The 12,274-nt window shown below is 33.7% G+C and overlaps 2 protein-coding genes across 3 annotated transcripts; one reads left to right on the plus strand and one right to left on the minus strand.

Annotated features, from left to right (window-relative positions):
• Positions 1-1,096: 1,096 nt before the first annotated feature.
• Positions 1,097-1,606, minus strand: LOC105639726 (mitochondrial import receptor subunit TOM7-1). The gene has a single exon (XM_012223864.4). It carries the CDS (start codon positions 1,505-1,507, stop codon positions 1,283-1,285), a length of 225 nt encoding a protein of 74 aa, XP_012079254.1. The 5' UTR covers positions 1,508-1,606; the 3' UTR covers positions 1,097-1,282.
• A 1,087-nt stretch (positions 1,607-2,693) lies between these two features.
• On the plus strand, positions 2,694-10,486 carry LOC105639725 (E3 ubiquitin-protein ligase MBR2). 2 transcript variants are annotated; one of them, XM_012223863.4, is made up of 6 exons: positions 2,694-3,148; positions 5,665-7,527; positions 8,506-8,556; positions 9,429-9,527; positions 9,701-9,844; positions 9,989-10,486. In XM_012223863.4, exons 2-6 carry the CDS (start codon positions 5,737-5,739, stop codon positions 10,118-10,120), a joined length of 2,217 nt encoding a protein of 738 aa, XP_012079253.1. In that variant the 5' UTR covers positions 2,694-3,148; positions 5,665-5,736; the 3' UTR covers positions 10,121-10,486. The 2 variants fall into 2 exon arrangements, with proteins under 2 accessions (XP_012079253.1, XP_020537169.1); XM_020681510.3 differs by having other exon boundaries at positions 2,697-2,856.
• Positions 10,487-12,274: the final 1,788 nt, after the last annotated feature.

A 12,274-nucleotide genomic window follows, 5' to 3' on the forward strand; every position in this document is an offset into this window, starting at 1 on the left:
TTGTGCCAACAGTATAGATGTGGTACAGCTCCCTGGCCATACCTCACTGAGATGTTCTCAAATGAGGAATCAAAATGACAGTCTGTTAATAGGTATGCAAGTTGTGGTTCCTTGAAGCATGGATATTGATGTAGTTCTTCATCCATTTACCAAGAGCAATAAGCAAGATGCATTGAAGAAGAGCAACAAGCTTTATGCAAAGAGAAAGGAAGTAGAAAACATAAAAATAGCAATGCTCTATATCCCCTAATTTCATTAAGATCACAACAAAATATTGAGAACATGGCACAAAAACATAAACTTGTATGTCCAGGTGATTCCAAGTTCGCCTTCAAATTAAGGATTAAATGAAAAACAGGATTACGGAAGAAGCACAGCCATCAGTATCAGTATGTATATCATATGATCAATTCATGAGTTCAGATAGATGCAAATTTGGAGCTATATTCGTGCAAGATATAAGCATCAAGAAAGGCAATTAAAACGCAGACAAATAATCATTTTAGGGACATGCCAATATGCAAGACTTCGTAAAAGGAAAATCATGCCCAGAAGGAAAAAGGCGCACGGTTATAGCACAAATCTGTAAGCGATAGATTGAAGAGAAGTAAACCCAGGATAACAAATTTAGTAGCTTTTGGTCATTTGTTGACTGTACCCCTTACCTAAACGGTTCAAATGACATACAAATATAGGAAACAAAGCTTAGGCTAGTTATTTGTTGCTGTACACAATCAAATTTGAAAGGATATAAAGCACGTAATTAAGGCCAAACAAAATGAAATTACCCCACAGCTAAAACAAGAGATAAATAACAACTTTCCTTCTTCCTCATTGATAAGAGGATACTTACGTCCTGGTCATCACAAACAAGTAATCAAGCAAATATGTTGGTTGTAACCAGGTGTAATCAATTAATTCAAATCAAATATGCTGAGCTTCCACATACCAAATCAACAACTGCAGCCAAGAAACTGAACAAAAACTTTAATGTGATGAGGACAGATTGCACGGCATACGTATAAGTTATAACATATACGAAAACCCTAACCAGCAAATATTTTGTATTATTCAACCAAAAATCCACACCCACAAATACGATTAAAAAAACTTTCACATATTATATTAATTAAACCATCCACAGACTTACATAAAATCCATAGATCGTACATCTCCTACGCTAAAATAAGAACCCTCAATCAATCCATGTAGATTCGACAAATAGGCATCGACTCAAAAGAAGAGAAGCCAAACCATCCCGATCTGGCATCGATTGATTTGATCAGACAGGAGTCAGGAGCTGGTAAAGCTGGGGCTTAGGCTCGGAATTCATACCGATTATGATAATCAAAGGAATGAATCCATAATGAGTAACGACTTTAGCCTTCTTCATAGTCCAAGTGCTCCACTCCTTTAAGCACTGCGCCATCGATTTCTCTTCCATAACTTTGTTTCCCTTCCCGCTGCTGCTTTTCCCTTTGCTCTTAAGCGACACCCTAGACGCCATTGATTCCGATAACTGTTGAAGGAAATTTTTTTTTTTTTCCTTTTGGCAGAGGTTATAAACCTAAAACCCTAGCTTGTCGGAAAGAAATCTTCGAAGCATAGTGGGATTGGGAACTATGTAATAGCTGGCCGAAGTAGAAGGCCGAAACTCGCCTAAAGGCTTGGAGAGCCCATTAAGGCCCAAAGTTAAAACTTCGGCCCAATTCTTTGTCTAGCACTAATATCATAATATGTACTTTCTTTTCTTTCTTTTTTTTCTTGTATCATTATGATTAATGAATATTATAAATATGTTTTTATACATTGTAGCTAAATTTTTAATATAATATTTTAATTAAAAACTTTTTCCATAATTAAAAACGTCACAAAGAAAAAAATATTTTTGTTTGTAAGCATGTTTCATATATTAATCGATGAAGATTTTTTATTTATTTATTTTTTACCAATTTGGTCAAAAGACTGATATTGGAAAGTAGATAAATTAATATACAGTAAGCATATAATACATTTTCTAATTTCTAGTCAGTAGCTAAGGATAAGTTGGACCATATATACCTACTATACATATAGACAATTGTTGACTAGAAAGAAGATCGATGGATCTTATTAGAATTGATAAAGATTTCATATAAGCAATAAAATTGTTGATAATATGATCATTTAAATAATTAAATTAAATATGATTTTACATTAAAATGCCAATTTGATATATATATATATATATATATATACGAAGTTGTTCTCTCCAATTTGATTTATGACGATAAGTTATTTTTGTCCTATCAAGAGTTTAGACACAGAGAGAAGCACACAGCAGGTAATTGTGTTGTGTAAGTTGATAAATTTTAATTAGAAAAAGTAATTTATTTTCTATGAAATTATATTATAATGAAATAATTTAACAGTGCGAATAAAATCAACATATTTTTTATTGGTACAAGTAATTTAGACCAAAATCAATATGCCAATGAAAAAAAAGTAATTGCTTCATCAGAAAATTAATGACCCAAGAAAACAAAATACAATGAATATATCATCTAAAGGAAATAATTCCTCACTGTTAAGGAAAGTATTAAACTAGAGAGAAAGAGCGAACCGAACCAAACCAAACCAAACGAAGCGAACCAAATGACAATTGAAACGGACCACATATTCAAAACGCAGAGAAGGGAATAGAAAGCAAGAAAATAACGGCGCTCGTTGGAAGGCGAGTTTGTTTCCATAAAATTTCAGATATAGAGAGAGAAAGTTGGCAAAACTGTAAGCGCTGGTAGAGAGAGAGAGTCATGCAGAGAAGTGTGACACGGGGCTGTCAGGGTGAGGGGCTCATGCGGAGTGGAAATCCAATTGGTCAGCAGCCAACCATGACACCTTACTACCATACTTGTCTCTTCTTCTCTTATTATGATTCATATCTATCATTGGAAATTTCGCTCTTCCCGGATTCCTATTCCTTTAAATCTAAATTTTTCTCGTACATGCATCATTCTCTTTATACCCATTATAATCCCATCACACACACTCAGATACTCGGCATACACACAATTAGAGTGAGAAAAGAGGAGGGCTTGTGTTCTTTGTAGCATCACACCTCTTTCATTTTCATCCATTTTCAAATTCTATATCCGTGTTTGGGTATTGGGTATAATCTCTTTCCTCTTTTTTTTTTTTTTCATTTCATTTTCTCTTCTTTTCCACTTCTATTACTAATATCTATATCTGTGTGGTTTTGTCACTTGATTATTTGTGTATACTTTGAATTGAGTTTTTGTTTTACTTGTCTGGAAGTATAATTTTAAATCCACAAATCAATGGTTCAATGTTAGTCTGATTGCTTCTATAAATAAATAACTTCGATTCAATTGTTTGGAATACTTGTTAAGAAGTTCAGTTTGGATAAATTAGTTCTTGCCCTTTTTTTTTAATGAGCACACTGTTTTGGTTTGATTATGCTGATTTGTTTTTATAGTTTTAACTTTTTGTTGATCTATGGTTTTACTTTGTGTCTTCTATGTAAGAAATCCTTTTCCTTTTAAATAAAAAATGATGTACAAAATTTGTTTGAATGGGGTTGATTGACCAAACTTCTGATGTCTTATCAATGAAGCATGTAAATTGAAAATTGTTCTTCCATCTTGTGTTATTGGTGATTTATAGTGAACACACTCACATTAAGCTTTTTCAATTTTAGAATTATATATAATTAATTTAGGTGCAGATCTGATGATTTAGAATTCTTTGGAACTAATTTGATGCTGCTTTTTGGTTGAAATATCACAAGGATTTACTGTTTAGGCTATCTTCATTGTGAGTTCATTAAAAAAAAAATGGCAAACCATCCTGCCAAACACCTCAACAATTTTGCTCAAAACTTGAAATTTGTTTTCTGATCATTGTTCATGTGTATAGACCGCATAATCACATCTTGTTTGAAAAATTCAATTTTGGCTCCAATATTCATCCGAAGCTTTCCAGTCAAAATTTCCCTGGTTTAGAGCAAGATCCTTATCACTACTGATGAAGGCATACATTTTCTTTTTTTGGCTATTTTTGTTCCCTCTAGCGTTAATTTTGTTACTCTGCTTCAATGATCTACAACCTCTATACTTGTTGGTGACATGTCAACCCTGTGTCTGTAGAAAATATTTTGGTCAAAGCATTCATATTCTTTCTTTGTGCTTGAAGCTACACAATGTACAATTTTAAAAAAAGGGGATAAGGGTTATTAATTTTCAAACTTCTTTTCTTTTTCTTGACATCTGACTTTAGATAATTAGTTGATTTTTAACATATTCACCTCCTTTTACTAATTTGGATAAGTTTTCTTGGACTTTTTAATCCTCACAGTTGTAGATTTTAATTTGAAAATTTGTGAATGCATGTTGAAAATATTGATTACTTTATAAATATCTATGGTTAAATAATCTTGTCAGACTGTAGACATTCTCATGTTGCTATACTAAATTTTTGAAAATTATGTGGGAACTCTTGTGACCCTTTAGATCTTATTTTTTTAGTTCATTAATGACATTTTCATTTTTGATTATTGCTTCTTAATAGTTTGGGTTAAATCCTACTCAGTGATTGCAGTGTACCCCCTCTACGTCCTTTTTATCTCCCTCCAAATGTTATATTATTGTTCTCCACTTCTTTTCTGAATTTTTGTTATCTTATATAACAGATTCGTTACTTCCAAGTTTGTGGATCCAAGAATAGAATGTTTAACAGCACTCTTGATCATGTTAACATGTTGTTTGGCTCTTTGTCAACTGCTTTGGATGATATTCTTACTCTGTATATTAGAGTTAATATTCCTACATGTGTATTTAGAGTCAAATATGTTAAAAGCTGGTTGTTATGTTTTATCAATTACACATATTTATTTGCATATTTGGTTTATGTCACCTCTCTTTGTTATCATGGAATTTTTTTTCGTAATTTTACTTCTCACAATTTTGTATGCTTTCATTGATTTATTTTGCTGCCTTCCCTGACATCCTCTTTTGTATTTATCAAGCAACTTCACGGTTGGGCCTATGTATTTTAATTATTTGGCTGACTCAAGTTTGAAATTAAATTTTGTGGTGAATTTGGTGTTTAATCATGCACCTCGAAAGGCCTTTTTTTTTTTACATTAAAACATTCAACCCTATTGAAATTTCATAAAAGTGCATAGTCCTTTCTGCATGAAGAAGGAAGAGTTTAAGAGGATCAAGTGGCATGTCTATGGCTATTGATGAAACGTTTTTAATATTTGTTTCAAAACATATTGATATGATGACCCATGGTCTGTAGTATACCAAGTGCTTTTCAAGACCTACTTGTCAAATTTGTTATTTAGTTCATGTCAATGGTTAATATTTAAGCAGTTTGGATGTAAATGGCAAATGGTTTCTATCAGTTTAGCATTCCATTATTCTGTTGCGAGTTTAAGTGAAACACTGTAATATTCATCAATCAAGCCTTGCATTATTTATGTAATTTTTATATTTCAGATCTGGAGAATCTATGTTTTATTTGTAGCTCATTTACTTTAATTTGTGTAAATTAAGTTTATATAATCCTGAGTCTGCATGTATTAAGGCTGATATGATTTATTCAATGCAACTCTTTTTATTATTTGCATAGTTGCTTCTAATATATTTTTTGTATTCTCAGGTCTGGAGGGACATCCTACTTCAAGCAAGGCAGCCTTGGGTAATTGGCCTCCAAATAGAAAATCAATTGGCCATGATGCAAGGCCAAGATAGCACCTCCTCCAATGCACATCGTGAAACCTTTTATTTGGACTGCGGGTCCAATGGCATCAATCTCGGATGGGATCAGAATAATGTAGTTCCAGTTGATGATTCCATTCATGATAGCCATCCTGTTATAGGCTGGGTGGGTCAATCTAGCTATAGCATAAACAACCAAACCCCTATTCAGTTTCAAGATGTATTAGCTGAAGATGCATTGCTATCTAACACTAACAGGATGGATCAATCTACTTCCAGTTTGATCACTCAAACTCCAGTTCGATTTCAGGATTTATTAGCTGAAGATGGTTTACTTTGTTCCCCTATTGCTGGTGCTGCAACTGATCAAAGCTTGGGAATGTATTTTGGGCCCATGATTGATCCTTTTCCTCGTAGAATTAATGCAAGCCTGGAAAATAGTCTGCAAGCAGGTAGGCAATCGTCTTTGCAACAGGCTAGTTTTAGTGCGGTCCCTGAAAACACAGATTTAAATGAACCATGTGATGGCCATGACATCAATGCAAATCTGAATATTGCGACAGGTTTGTGTCTAAGTCCATTCAAAAGAGGTGAATTAGACGCTGATCAGAATCCATTTGCCAGTGATCCTTCTAATTCCAGTCCACTCATGATCTCCTCCGGAATTTCTGGGTATGTGCTGGAAGAAAATGAGTGTGGAGAAGGTCAATCATCAATTGGTAGGCGTCTATCCTGCAAAAGAAGAGCACCTGAAGATGCTTCTGCACAACTTTCTTTCGGTGAAAGCTCAAGGCTAGCTCAACAACTTGTTACTACTCAAGAAAGCGTTAGTAGAAGATTGAATTTACCAACTCCAATGGATAATCATCCAAATGTCAGGGCTTCAGAGCAAACAGTTGGTTTAGGTTCAGCTTTTGTCACACATCAACCTTCTAGTACAGCAGGAAGTGGATTTAGAGCTGGTGGTGGAGCCAGCTCTGGCATCCATCAAACCGTAGGGCTAGTAGGAGAAGCTGCACCCCACCAAAGAAATACTCGTCCGAGAAGAACTGCAAATCAACAAGATTTTTTGCCAGCTAACTTGATGGGATGGACCATGAGGAATTCTTATGCACAATTACCTGATCAATCAGGTGTTCTTGTCCCATTTGATTGTGCTCTAAATACTAGCTCGATGACAGGAATAGTTCAGCCAATTCCTCCAATGCAGCAACCTGTACAATTTCCTTATTCTTCAGAAACTTTACAGCCTTTGCAGTGGAATGCAGTCACCAGGTCAAGAACCAGTCTGCCATCTATTTCGGCTTACGCTGTAAATGGAGGTGATGATTTTCTTCTAGAAAACAACTCAAGGAACAATCTGAGACATGACATGCTTCCTCCTTTATCTCAAAGGAGAAATTCGGAACACTTGTTAACAAGCCAGAACTTTGTCCCTGGGATAAATTCTCCTAGAAACACTGGTTCTGGTTCCAGAAATGGCTCTAATTCACATGTTAATCATTTACCTGCTTCATTTTGGTTTCTGCGAGGCAACATGGCTCAGCAATATGCACAGAGAACATCAGACATTGTCAATCATGCCGAATCTCAAAGGCAGAGTAGCTACTGCCCATGGCATTTGGGTTTTTCTACTGCTGGAAGAGAAAGGGAATTATCTGCTAGTGTTGGTAATGCTAGGTCTCCTCAGATGCGTCTTAGGTCAGGATTGAGAACATGGTTGGAGAGACAAACTGGTCCTCATACTGAAGTGGCACTGAGCTCTTTGACTGCTGCTCAGAGGAGAAGAAGACTGGTTTCTGAGGTAGGCACAATAAACCATCTCCTTAAGCTTTAATGTCCTTTATGAATTTCATTGTTTGAGGTAGGGCTGGTAAAGTTTGCGTCTTGAAGAGAGGAACCAGGCTAAATATTTTCTTCAAAATCCTGATAAAGAAACATATAAATGTCGTCTAGATAACATCAAAGAAATTTTTTTTTGCGGGAAAATCCTCTTCCTAGCACCACTATTTTTCTTCTCCTTCATTGCCTATTTCCTATTGTGGGACCTGTGGGAACCCAGGTGAATTTTCACCCACTTCTCTAAGAGAGGCAGTGAGAGTTTGAGGATTCCATATAGAGATAGTAAGGAGCTCAAAATGACACCTGGAGCATTAGAGAAGATAACTGACATTTAGGACCTCAAATTGCATAACAGGTTTAGCCAGGGGATTTTTTGCATAATCAAAGAGACCTTGCACGTGAATCTCTGAGAAAGGTTCCAACAGGTTTATTAAAGTATAATGATTGTTCCTCCGTTTCAGAATGGTCCTAACAGCTGTTTTGTGTAATTTCATTTGAAATTTCGAATCCCAGTATTCTTTTGGTGATTAATGTTATGGAAAGGCTTAATGTCTCTTACAAAATGGCTGATATGATACGTTATGGCCTTTATTTAAATTCTAGTTAGAAATACAAATAACTTTATTTAAAATAAAATTAATAAAAACAATTATTTGGATGTACTTAATTATGAAATAAGATAAGGGGCAAAAAATTGGCACAAGGATAGCCTTTTTACTGATTTATTATGCATTTTCTTTATCTGGTGTTTTCACTCATTTGTTCTAAATATTCATGCTTTAAGTTATTGCCTTAGTTGCTTCTTTCTCTTGTTAAGGTGTGTAACTAAATTTGCAAGTTCTGTGACCTCAACAGATCTTTTTTTTTTCTTTAATACACGCGGCTTTCATCTTTAGGATTAGAGACATTTTTCATGTTTGTTCATTCTTGACTTTATCAGGTTCGCAATGCTTTGGCACTCGTGCGCTGGGGGGGCTCCTTACATTTTGAAGTAAGTTCTATCTAGATTCATGCTCGCTCTTATATATATATATATATATATATATATATATATATATATAGAGAGAGAGAGAGAGAGAGAGAGAGAAATCTCAAAAATCATTCCATCGAGGTGAAGCTGTTATATATTTACTTCTAATTCTCATATTAAAGAACATAAATCTACTTAACGTAAATTGATTGAAATAAATGCACAAAATATCATATTAAAGTTTTAGCAGTTGGTGAATCTTATTGCAATCTTATGGGAGCTATCAAGGATTCTTGATATGGTCAAATAATTGTTTAGCTTTCTTTGAATTTTGACTAAGAGTCGATTTATTAAACTCCCCAGTTTGGCATAAATGAATTCTATAAAATTTTATGGAATTGAATTGAATTACCAATTTTGAGTGTTTATTAGGTTAAGAAAAGTTCATCTAAATTCCACGATTCAGTTATATGGAATTGAACATAACTAAACTAAATTCTATCAAAATTGATTGCAAAAGGATTTCATAGAACTTACACAACTAAATTTTTTGGATGAAAAGCCCATTTTGTCCTTCTTTCTGTCTCTTTTATTTTTTTTTTTTTTTTAACTCTCCCTCTATTTTTTGTATCTTTTCTTTCATCTTTTCCTCTTTTTCTCACTCTCTGTCTCTTCTCTGTCTCTCTTATTTCTGTTATTTTTCTTATTTTATTTTTTCTCTTCCAAATTTTCTTTAAGATTCTAAATTTATATCAAACACAAGTGACGTGGAATTCAATTGATTTTCACTCTTTAAACTGATAATAACAAGCATCAAAATTCATTTGAAATGAATTTCTACATTTTAAAATGATTTACACCAAATGAGGCCTAAAAATTTGGTGGCATGCCAGGATGTGATGGTCATCGACCGTTCAGTGTTGTATGGTGTCCCTGAAGAGCCTGACCTGCATGAAGATATGCGTCTTGATGTGGATAACATGTCCTATGAGGTAACATTGTAATCCTAAGATATTTTGTGGTTGTCATTTCTTGGCTGCTTTCTTTCTTTTAGATTCTAATTTGCATTTGCATTGCCTTTTAAAGCAAATAGTAAGCTAAATTGGCTCTTATTGCTATCATTTATTCTGGACATTGTTCTGTAAATAATGATTCTGTTCTTTAGGAGCTACTGGCCCTAGAGGAGCAAATTGGAGATGTTTCCACTGGACTAAGTGAAGATGCTATTCAGGCACATATGAAGCGGCAGAAGTATGAAGGAATTGCAACAGGATCTTCCCTGGAAAATGAACCTTGCTGTATTTGTCAGGTAAGAGCTGCACAAATCTTTTGACCTTTCTATGTCCTTGTATATATCATGGATATCAATTATAAATGCCATTTAGTTAGTGTCATTTTGGGTACATCCCAGTCCTTTTCATTTTCCCTCTTTTTAACCTCGAAAAATTTGCAGGAGGATTATGTTGATGGTGAAGAGCTTGGGAAGTTGGATTGTGGGCATGACTTTCACTTTTACTGCATTAGGCAGTGGCTTGTCCGGAAGAATATCTGCCCCATATGCAAAATGACAGGCTTGGAAGTTTAAGATTGCTAATGTGAGGGCTTCTTCCCAAACTAGAGATCACATGACCAGCTATGGAGTTTCTCTCCTGTGCATGGATCATTTTCCTTGGCATCTTTGGCCTTAAAAGTTTGAAGGAATTATGATCAATAACTATGTTCTTTAAAAAATCCATGTGCACTTTCTGCTTCTATTTTTACTTTCTTCTACATGGTGGGGCTGGCTCATGCCAATTCCATGCAGTCTCAAGGTATTGAGACCTAAATTTTGGGGATGGTAGAGTGCATTGGCATATAAATTTGTCTTTGTTGGAGTAAAAACCTTTATTTGGACATTTTTTCTTGGTTGTTGATTCTTTTGCTAAATTTATTTTATGCTGTTGATATATCACATCCTTTGCACAAGATATTAAAAGCTTGCTTAGATTGTACATTGTTAGATATAGCATCTGAATGTACAAAAAGCTATTCAACAATAGTGCTAGAATTCCTCACGGTGTAGATTATACATTATAGCAAACACACGCATAGGGAAATTTCTTGCATGTACCTGGTGTATGAGTGATCTGGTAGAGGTATATATAAGTGGGTCTCATACACCAAGCTAATCAAAAAAAAAAATTTCTTTTCCCTTTTTTTCAGTGTTTTAATCAAATATTATTTGTAATTGATTTAGTGTATAAGTGACTTCATACATTGGGTGTAAGTATGTATTTCCTCTTAGAATGTACAAAGGTAGTATCAAAGGTTTTGCTTTTAGTATCGCATAGCATCAAAGATTTTGCTTTCATTATCACTTTGTCTGAATGGATAATTTTGAAATGTGATATTACTCCATTTGTTCTAAAATATAAGTCGTTTAAGATTTTTGCACAATGAACAAGAAGCAATTAACTCTCTTAGATTATAACAAAATCAAGAGCAATTTAATTAAATTATTTTTTATCTTAATTACTTGCAAAAGTATTTATATTTTGCGAGAGAGGTAGTACAATTTAATATATTGTATATAAATTGTTTTAAAAAAATTACTATTAGGTTCAGAATGGAATGTTTTTTTTTTTTTTTTTGGAATGTAAGAGATCCAAAGTTTGAACTTTGAACCATTAAAATGCTTCATGTCTATTTAGTGGTTTTGGTTGAAATTACTATTTCTTTTTCATTTTTTCACAAAATCATGGATTCATTCATGAATTTTAATCCTATTTAATTACTTAGTCCCTCTATATTAAAAGTTTCATTTTTACTGTTAAAGGAAGAAATTAACACTCTGTTTGGGAAGGAGGGGAAATGGGAGGGAAAGAAAATAACTTCGAAAAGTTACTTTGCCTTGTTTGGAAACATGGGAGAAAATAAGGGCGGAAGGAAAATTTATACCAAATTCCACCCGGGCCCACCACTTTTTAATCTCTCCAAAATGGAGAGAATTTGTGAATTCTTGAGGAGAAGTCTGACTGTTTTGACAGAAATTACAAAATAACCCCTAATAGTTTTTATGTATTTGTGATACTTGTGCATATCCTAATGCTGGGTTTGAATTATTTTAATTTTTATTGTGCAAGTTTCTCTTATTTTGTTACATAATTACTCTCTTAATTTATTATTATTTTTATTCTTTTATTAAGGGTAAAATTGTAATAATCTTTAGTACTAACATTTTCTTTTCTCATCTTATTTTCCTTCTCATCCAAACATAAGGTGAAAAATAAAAAAGAAAAATAAACAATACAATCCTTCCTTATTTTCCTCTTATTTTCTTTTCTCTCCTTTCCAAACACAGTGAATGATCATTCAATAGTAAATATGAGAGACTGAATCTTATTGTTTTATTCCTTTCAAAAGAATATTATTATTTTATTAAATGTAAATAACTAAATAATGAAATATTACAGACATTTAACCAATAAAAAATATATTAAAAAAAAAGTACACTGTGATTGTACTCTAGTAACGCGCGTGTACTTGCTTCAGGGAGTCAAGGGCTATAAAGAGATCTATTAGGCAGTACAATTTCTACAATTACTAACCGTCTCGTATTATTACATCCTCGTAATTCACAACCATCAATAAAAACATACATTAACCACGACACGACACGTGCAATAACCAAACATTGGAAACATACTATTTCTCAATCAAAAATCACCTCTGAACTTGACCACCCATTAATCCTCCACCG

Source organism: Jatropha curcas, chromosome 3 (assembly GCF_041381405.1).
Source record: "Jatropha curcas cultivar XTBG-Jc1 chromosome 3, XTBG_Jcur_1.0, whole genome shotgun sequence".
In the NCBI taxonomy this organism is placed as follows: Eukaryota; Viridiplantae; Streptophyta; class Magnoliopsida; order Malpighiales; family Euphorbiaceae; genus Jatropha; species Jatropha curcas.

What these genes read in the sequence shown, in the direction of transcription:
- LOC105639726 (XM_012223864.4), bottom strand. Translation starts at nt 1,507, where the DNA reads ATGGCGTCTAGGGTGTCGCTTAAGAGCAAAGGGAAAAGCAGCAGCGGG.
- LOC105639725 (XM_012223863.4), top strand. Translation starts at nt 5,737, where the DNA reads ATGATGCAAGGCCAAGATAGCACCTCCTCCAATGCACATCGTGAAACC. An exon ending in TGGATAACATGTCCTATGAG is followed by an intron (nt 9,528 to 9,700) that starts GTAACATTGTAA and finishes TCTGTTCTTTAG; the next exon opens with GAGCTACTGGCCCTAGAGGA. An exon ending in AACCTTGCTGTATTTGTCAG is followed by an intron (nt 9,845 to 9,988) that starts GTAAGAGCTGCA and finishes AAAAATTTGCAG; the next exon opens with GAGGATTATGTTGATGGTGA.